The sequence below is a fragment of the Pundamilia nyererei genome, unplaced genomic scaffold, assembly GCF_000239375.1.
Source record: "Pundamilia nyererei isolate P.nyererei 1_Seehausen unplaced genomic scaffold, PunNye1.0 scaffold00244, whole genome shotgun sequence".
Taxonomy (NCBI): domain Eukaryota; kingdom Metazoa; phylum Chordata; class Actinopteri; order Cichliformes; family Cichlidae; genus Pundamilia; species Pundamilia nyererei.
The window spans coordinates 611140-620424 of NW_005187645.1; the positions used below are offsets into that span (position 1 = coordinate 611140).

A 9285-nucleotide genomic window follows, 5' to 3' on the forward strand; every position below is an offset into this window, starting at 1 on the left:
TATCAAAATATGGTCATGCATAAATAATATGGAAACACAGCAGAAGGAAAAAAAGACAAAATAACTTACATTTAAGTCAGATTAGTTTATTTATATAGCTGTGTATCACAAAATACAAATCTGTACAGCCAACAAAAGCCTCCATCCTTAGACTCTTGATTTCGACGAAGAATAGGAAATAACACCTCAAAAGGAAACATGGAGGAAAACTTGACTGATTGGTGGGGGCACCCAACCACAGGGCAATATTTGGGGTCTGACGAGTATCTCGTGTTGGTTCATTTGGGACATCATAACAACATAACACACAGTAGCCATTTTCTCTTGAGACCCCTCGGGTCATTAGGTTTTAAATTAGGGCAGCAAACAGTAAGTTTGTTGTTTGCATGAGAAGACACATCTCAGTCTAAAAGTTGAGCAGTTAGAGCTTTTATGTATTAAAGTAATTGTGTTTTATGCTTAATTTCTCAACATTTTTATGTTACAAAATAAAATCTCTGGAAATAAAGAAAAATGTTAACTTACCATAAAAGTTTCTACACGTGACTGAGGTGGAAACTTTGTGCAGCTATAATGAGATTTTCAAACATTGCTGATCTCACTTCATTTGCATTTTTAATGCTATATATTCCCCTAAACCTGTCTTTTAAAGTGCTTTAAGATTAGCAAAGGTAAAGCGAGTAACAGTAGATTTTTTGTGTCCACTGTTAACACTGGACATTGCTTAAAAGGTTTTTTTAAAAATAAGTTTGACTTCATTGTCTACTTTAATTAAAAGATTCAATACTATGATGAATCAGCAGCGGGAATGAAAAGTCCGTGGAGGTCCATGTGGACAGTGGTGGGGATGGAGGCTCGGGCGATCTCCTTAAACGTTTTGGCATCGAGCACGAGCATGAACGGAGAAATGCTGGGATCCGCAGAAACAATGGATGACAGGATGACTCCTGGATAAGGAAAAAATACAATGGAAATACACATTTTGCTCTATGCACATCAACCATTATTGTGGTTTCTAAATATATAAGTTTGTGTGCTTGACAGCGTAGCTCTCACCATCATCTTCCTCCACAGCTCCGGGAGATGCGACGAACACTGGCTCTGAAGGATAGCAGTCTTTCTGCACCCATTCAACGTGTTTCCTTTCAACAATGTCAAACTTGGCGATCTGTTGGGTCATAGTGTTAAAGTAGCAGACCTCAACAACCTTAGAATAGATCATCCTAACTTTGGTTCAGGCATTCACTGTCCTCACAGATTTGAGTATTCAGCACCATACTAGGCCAACAGTAACTGACGTTTTCACTTTATTTGTTTGAAAACGCTGACTGAATGATTTAGTTTGATTAGTCTAAGATTAAGATTAAGATTGTTCATCCTCATATGTGCATCTGTGGAAGTTATAGTGCATAAAATACAGCCAGCGTCGTAGTTGTTTCTAGCACTTGAAGATACCTATTGTCGTTTTCATGTAAAGAAACAGAATTTGTGTTACTGACTGATATTCAATTCAATTTTCCTACAAAACTTACAAAACTTTACCCAAAGCTGCCCCCACCCCCATCCCCCTGTTTCCGATGTTGAAATGGAGGCCTGGACCATAATTAATCCATGAAATTGGGTACATTTAAATTGGAGGGACCTTGCTTTAATTCATTTGAATGCTTATTAAAATGTTTTGCTTGTCTTGTCCTGCTTGCATATAGGTCATTTAAGGCTGGAAGAAGGAGCTGGTTAATGCTTTGTCTCTGGCTTTGCATTTTACGCAAGTTGATCTTAAGGGAATCCTACTTAAAAACAAAATCCAGACCATTATTTTTTCAGGCGTAAAACTGGTAAAACTCAGGACTTTGGGGTTCATGTCTTAGACTAGCTGCTTCATTATTACCATGAAATTTCATTTACAGATGCTTTATGGATGCATTTTGACAATTTAAAAGCTTGATTATTTGAAATGAGCTTCCTCCAAGTGACAACTGAGCTCACCCTCAGAAAGAGTGGGGAGCTTGGATGCCCACATTAAAAGGAGCTAATTGAGGTGGTTTAGTCATGCATCCTGGGCAAAAAAGCTTCTAGGTGCATGCCCAACTTGGAATAGACCAGCAGGCAGAACCAGGTCGTGCTGGAGAGAATATTTCTCTCAGCTGGTGTGGAAAAAGCTTGATATTCCCGCTAGGAAGGATGAAGGTAGTGGCCAGTAGAGCGAGAGCTCAACTGCTTAGACTCCTACCCTTATGACCCAGGCCCCAATAAGAAGCAGAAGATAGAAGGATAAATGTTTAGGAAAAAAATCACATTTGGTGTCCAATGTTAACTACATGGAAATGTGGTTCATGTATGTATAATTGTTCACCCCAAAAGCAATGTAATTGATTTAATAAATCGATAATCAATAATGTTGCTTCACCTTATTGGGATGAGGAGACCACTCTAGCCTGGAGCCATAGAAATATCTGTACTTTTTAGCGTTGAATTTGTAGTTGATCCCAGGCAGCTCCAAACCTTCAAGAGGAATCAGACTCGTTAGGTGGATCAGACAGCGTTTAATGACAGTCACTTTGTGGATGACTAACCTATAAAAAGGGTGTCTGGCTGACAATAGATTGATCCGTCCTCCTGCAAAATTGCCTGAGCCGTTGTGTCAGTCAGAGTCACCAGATTAGATCCCCTGGGAAACTCCTGAAGAACAGGTACATTGTTATTTATTGATGAAATAGAATGTAAGTGTGAGTGAATCTTCACTAAATACTAACTATACCTTGTTGATGTTGAGCGGAATAACAAATCTTTGGCAGGATGGTGGGGAGAAGCTCTTATGGCTCTGGATGAAGTTGCTAGTCTCTTTTTTGATGTTCTCCAGGTAGAACATGTTGTACAGGTTGCTGTCCTTGTAGCTGATCAGGTCAAACACCACATGGCCGTCATCCTCATAGGCGTTGATGTGGTGAAAAACCACCAGGGCATCGGCATGAAAACATGTGGAGATTTCCTTTCCTGTTTTTCTATTGATGATATGAAAAAAAGTCTGGAAAAGAAAACAGGTAACAGTATTACGGAAAACCTCAAATACCTGTTATAACCAGAAATGTACTAATCCATTGTTTTTTGGTTTCTTGGGAGACTTCAAATCAGCAATGAGCAATTTCTTGTTGTGGAAAATTTAAATCAGAGTCTAGTTTTACATAATAAGTAAATCCAGCAAAATAGAAAATGACAAACTCGGTATTTGCAGTATCGCTTCTATTCTGTGTTATTTCATATCTTAAGATGATTTAAATTTGTATAAATCATTTTATACTATGTTAGTGGTGCTTTTGTGCAGCGTACTTTTGTAGTACACTGTTGCCTGTTCTATTTTTGATGGCAGTGCATGCAATTATTTGGTTGGTTTCCTGGCATTTGTTCAGGCTAGAATAGATCTGCAAAAAGAAGATCTGCAATTTTTGGTACTTCACCACTGGCTTCATTTTTCAGCCCAGACGTTTCTGCTTGGTTTTAAGGAGGCAGCATGCTTTAACAGAGTGATGGTATGTAACATTTCATGTTTTTCAATTTGTTCTGGTGCCCACAGTGGCACAGAGAACCAACATTGCACCTTAAACTACAAATGTGAAGGGCCAAGGAGAGAGCCAGGTGGAATCCCACAAATAATCAGTATATACTGTCGGTGTAGTTTTTCTCCAATGTTCCTCTAAGCTGCGCGCACTCGCAATTGCGCACTGCTGACACGGTCTCTGCGCACAGAAAATCTGCATTGCGCACCAAAAAAAAAAAAATCTACCTGAATTGAAATTAAAATTAAAACTTTAACAATTCTGTTTTGCAGTGTTAGTCAGTGAGTGACTGGCTGCTCCCGTATGGGATTACAACAATGCCACCTTATCCCATAGTCCAGCCAATAATGCGATTTACATTCATATGCAGCTAATCAACGTTGTTGACAGGCTATGACAGCGTCCTTATGTGCCGGTGTTTTAGCGAGCAAAGCGGCGTGGCTGATGTGGAGTGAAGCCACGTTAATGACAACATGTACAACAATTGGAGATGTGAGCAGGACAGACGGAACAATTGATGGAGAAAATGTGGACTTTACACCAGTTTTTAAATCGTGTTGATAGGCCACGTAAAATCAGAGTTATGATAAAAGTATATGCAATGTTTGGTTTTCTTCCTGAATACTATCGTTGTTTATATTTACTGTGGGAAGAAACAGTAAAAACAGCGTTTTATAAGTAAAACGCTCGAAAGCGCTCTCCACCTGTGAGCAAAAACAAAACCAAAAACCCACCCTTTCCTGTTGGTGGAAAAATGTACCATGTCACCAATCAAAAAAATAATATGGCAACATGGCATTTATTGTTTAGGAAGGGGGAAGTTTTAGGAGTGACGGCGGTGTTTTGATATGTGAGATATTTGTGACGTTTAACGCAAATCTTGTGTAGTTAGTGTGTAGTGTAGTTTTTGTTGTGTGTGTCAGAACAATGAGGTGACTGCTGAATGTTACAGGTGATACAGGAGTGATACATCTCCTGTTGTCAGGCAGGTATCAGGCTGTTTTTCTCCTTTAGCTCATAGTGGACAGAAATTATTTTTGGAGTGGCACAAATAATTTGTGTGGCGTCAAATTTGATGCAGAACAGCTGATTGTTCTGTAAATAGTTTGAAATGTTTATTTAAAAAACCGCCTTGGCTGCATTTTTAGGTAAACAGCTGCAAAAACCTTTGTTGTTTGCAAAACTCAGTTACTTTTTTGAAAACAACTATATAATTAATTGCCCAACATTGGTCATACACTGTATTTTGCAGACAGAGTTACAGGACTCTCTCCCAGACCACAGACTCATACTTATAATACAAGTCAGAGCTTTATAAAAGAAAAGAAAGTTGTATTTTCAAAATTGGAGTTCAAGTTATTTTTAACTAGTGGTGTAACGGATCACGGTTGATCCATAATCCGAACCGATCCCACTCCACGGTTCGACACGCACGTGATATGAAGATTCGAAAAAGAAGGAAAAAAAGTATGTGTATGGTGTGGGTGGGCAGTCTGTTAAGCCATAGTTATGATCAGCGCTAGCGGTCCAGGTGGAGGAGCAGAGGAGTTTGCGGCATTTAAGCAGCCCTTTGCTGCCCAATCCAACCGGGCTAAAGCTATTACAAAAGCTACTGGGGTGTTTAGCTGCAGACGGGAGGTCATATTCCCTTGTGCAAAACAAGGGGTTTAAACTATGATGAACGTGCTTGAGCCACGCTATGATGTCCCGTTGCGCGTCCACTTCAGTGACAAGATCGTACCGTAATGCTGTAATTTGATTATTTTAATAAACCATGTGTGACCACAGTGCACACCTCTGCTGTTGCTCACAGTGGTCCAAGGGACCGCTCAGGGAGTTAGTGTGTTCGTTTAGACACATGAAAAATTAGAGGGAACATTGTTTTTCTCTGAGTAGATTTTTTCTTAATAGCTTAAATGACAACTTATATATAATTTCACTATTAGGAGTTGATAAAAATGTGGAAGACTTACCATATCATCTTGATCAAATTTGAGGCAGCCTCCCCAGTTGACCCCCCTGAAGTAGGCAGTGGCAAGTTTGACAATATCCAGTTTGAAAGGTTGCTCCACAAACACAATGTAGTTCTCAGTCATGCCAAAGCTGTGGAAGTAGCTTGGAAAAAGTGAGGAGCGAAAAGGGACTGAACAGATCTGCTGCACTTTCCTCAGCGCTGACTTTTTGTGATTTTTATCTGAAACAGTCAACACAGTGTTGTAAGCTTCACTTTAATTGCTTGTTACTCTGTTCACTTGTCTTCATTTCTTGATTTTAAAAAGGGAGAACCAATAATTTAAAAATCATTAATGAAGTAAATGAAAGTAAATGAAGCAAATGAAAATAAAGTGAGCTACTGTGACACACACTTTGTAAATGATAGTGTAACAGTTCATATCAACTGTCTTCTTTGAGAGGTCTGATTGTGGTGTCATAAATCAATTAAACCTAAGTTGTAATCAAATGAATACGTGGCTCATGGAGCACACAATGGCAAATAAGTAACTTTACTGCTGTGCGTAGGTTTACTATATTCTCAGAATGATATCTAATTACTGCTAAATAATCTATCTTGAGGATTTAAAGTTTAGGAACAGAAATAAACAGGACAGAATGAATTACTGCAGACACCTGAGGCATCAGCTGGGACTTTGAAGATCATATATTTTGGCTGGCCAAAACCAATAATAGCAGTCCCCATATTGTACGTATTGCCCTCCTCATCGTAGTGTGGATGAGCCGTTGCTAGGTTCAAGGCAATGTGGTTCCTGTAGTTTTTCTGAAATTAATACAGGGCAGTACATTTGAGGAAGGACAAATCTTTCACAGAGATGCTTGTTGCCATTATATCCAACTGTGGTGCTAAACGAAACTCATATAGTTACTTTTTACCTTTGGGTATTCAACAGTGGACCATTTAACAAAAACCTGAACCTTTTTAAAATGTTCCCAGGCAGAATGTGCAGACTAACTTACCCTGCCGATAGTTTCCAGGGTGTTAGGGTCAATCTGATTTATGTAGTTGACCTCGGAGGAAGCGTAGTAGTCCTGACCATAACGAATTATGTTGATCAAGTTGTTGTCAGTAAAGTCAGAAATGACATTCTGGAGGTGTGTGAATGCCCTGGTGAGAGAGCGTGGAAGGGTTTTTTGGGGCACACAGCTGAAATAATTCAGTATTGGTATACATTCCTAAGAAAACAAATATCCAATCAACCAAACGTCTTTAGGTAATGGTTATGCAAGTAAACCTCTTACTAGCCCAGAGAATTGCATTTTGCACTTTCATGAACTGATGAATTGAAGCAGATATTCTGATTTAAAAAAAATAAACATCAGAAAAACCTCAAGTGTCTTGGTTAGTCTGTCCCAGTTTACTTAAAGTGGTCTGTACATATCTGAAATCATCAAACCCCAAATGGACCAATAACACAAGACTTGTAAGGTTTGATTCAGATTTCTATGTTCATCCATCCGTCCATCAGTCCATCCATCCATTTAGCTCTTGTTGTATGCTAGGTAAACTAACACAGAACTGTGATATCCATCCATGATAAATTGAAGCAGAGACTTTAGATGTACTACACTATTCGGTTCCAGATTTAAAATCTCTTATGTCTACTAAACATAGAAAGCTAGAGTGGACAAAAGCTGAATGGGCTGAACTTGAGCTTTTTAAGTCTGTTCTGGACTGAAACTAGAAAGATCTGAAATCTGAGTATTATATATTCTGTAAGATCATGATCTGGATGGGCTTTACCTGGAGAAGATGTTTTTGCAAGGATCAGGGTAGATCATGGTGCCAAACTCAGAGACAACAATCTTGTTTGCCTTGATGTTTCTCTTATAGGTGTCGCTCTTCAGAAACTTACTTCTGTAAGTCACCTCACCTGAAATAGCAATATCAGAACATTGAACATATTCAGCAGTTACATGGACAACTGACAGTCAACAGTTAAATGATGCTGAAGGTTTATCAAAGTCTGACCATTGCTGAAGGTGAAGCTGTGGATGAGCGACAAGCCGTCAAACCAGTGGTTGTACTCAGAGTTACCTACAGAGAAAAGCCCAGGCCCGTTCCTCAGCAGGGTGCCCTGCAGCCAGGAAGGGACAGATCCTGCAGGTCAAAGGTTACAAACACCACTGTTAATGGGCTTTAAATCCATTCTTAACACAGAAGCTTTGTGACAGCAATCTAACCAAAAGGTCCATTGTGGAGTTGTGGAACTTTTTTTATCTTACTACACATTTGGGGTTTGGATTACTGTGAAGTGATCAAAAGGTTGTAAACTCCTAACTTGAAATTTTAATGGACGTTAGGCTAAGAAAGAACTGTTAACCTGAAGAGCTCAGTAAAAATAAGTGATAGAGGGCCACAGTCCTAATTTCAGTGATAACTGAAGCAAAGTCAGATCCACCAGAAATTAATTTATGCAAAATTAAAGCCCCATGTGTCCTTTAACTCCATAAATCCATGTTTTAAAGATACCACAGTCATGATTCTTATATATAAAATGGGAAAATGGTTCTGGTTAAGGTATTGATATAAAGGAACATTTGTATTGAACAATTTTCACTGTGAGGTAATTTTGGAGGATAATGAAATGTAACTACTAATAAACTACTCCATGATTATAATCATTAAATGGTCAGCAACTCCAGTGCCACACAACAGGTAAATAATAATAATAATAATAATAATAATAATAATAATAATAATAATAAATACAGAGCTTATGACTTGAGTCATCCATTCAGTCTGACACATGCAAAGCACATACAACAAACATCTACTCAGGATTTCCTCTATATGACCAATAAAAGCTGCAAAGTTTCTAATTTAACATAAACAAAACATAACAACAAATGAACATTATAACTCTGGAGGCAGATGCTAGAAAATACTTTATTCTACAGAGACTTAAACCTATACTTGCAACAAGTGGAGGTTCAAGTCTTCAGAGTTTGGCACTGCTCCCTGTTTGCTATGCATTTATCGGTGTCACATTCTACTTGCTGCAATAGAATATGTTGGTAATGTCAGCAGACAGTCTATTTAAGCCTATTCTAACCTTTTGAGCTGTGTGTTTTCTTTTTGTTTGTCCAGGTGGAAACCTTCCAAAAGAGCAAGCTGAATTTATTAATGACTCTTTAAACCAACAGACTCAACATTTTACAAACTCTTTAATGGTTCAAACTCACCTTTCACTTCGGCTTTCACTGGCTCTGGAGTTTCACATCCATTTCTTGAAATAATTGACTGCATGCTTTTCTTCCTGAGCTACAAGCCTCCCAGAGTGCACTGCTCCGATTGAGTCCCACCTCTGATTGAAAACACAGACAGCAGCTGACTATGTGATACTTGCAGGCTTCAGGAAACATAAGTGCAGCTGATTATGTAAGTGAGCTGGAATGGACTTTACTCGGCTTTTCATAATAAAAGTCTGCCTGTTGGCTTACTTCAAGCACCATTTAGATGTTAATAATGGGCTTATGTTGTCCACAGCTACATTACATTCATCAAATCAGACAAATCAAAAGAACTAAAACATATTTTTAACTATATTTTACATTTTTATTTAATTTGATCTATAGGCTCTGTCACTTTTTTGTTTTTACACAAAATTCAATTGAAACAACATATTTTTTTATTTAAAAATCCAAACTTATTTGAATGTTTATATCACTGTATCTCTAAACTGTCTTATTGCCAATTTTTCTTTCGCGTTTTAGC

General features: G+C 38.3%; 1 protein-coding gene across 1 annotated transcript; it reads right to left on the minus strand.

Annotated features, from left to right (window-relative positions):
* Positions 1-638: 638 nt before the first annotated feature.
* Positions 639-8861, minus strand: bco1l (beta-carotene oxygenase 1, like). Its single transcript, XM_005749410.1, has 11 exons — positions 8754-8861; positions 7540-7668; positions 7312-7441; positions 6528-6675; positions 6183-6330; positions 5528-5748; positions 2759-3025; positions 2574-2679; positions 2408-2502; positions 1057-1168; positions 639-947 (listed from the first exon to the last, which is right to left on the minus strand). Exons 1-11 carry the CDS (start codon positions 8815-8817, stop codon positions 787-789), a joined length of 1581 nt encoding a protein of 526 aa, XP_005749467.1. The 5' UTR covers positions 8818-8861; the 3' UTR covers positions 639-786.
* Between the last annotated feature and the right edge of the window lie 424 nt (positions 8862-9285).

Bases quoted from the DNA above. Each gene is read 5' to 3' on its own strand.
- bco1l (XM_005749410.1), bottom strand. From the start codon at position 8,817: ATGCAGTCAATTATTTCAAGAAATGGATGTGAAACTCCAGAGCCAGTG. The intron at 5,749-6,182 runs GTGTCTGCAGTA...TGACTGTTTCAG, and splicing joins AGTCCCAGCTGATGCCTCAG to ATAAAAATCACAAAAAGTCA. The intron at 2,503-2,573 runs GTTAGTCATCCA...TTCCTCTTGAAG, and splicing joins GCCAGACACCCTTTTTATAG to GTTTGGAGCTGCCTGGGATC.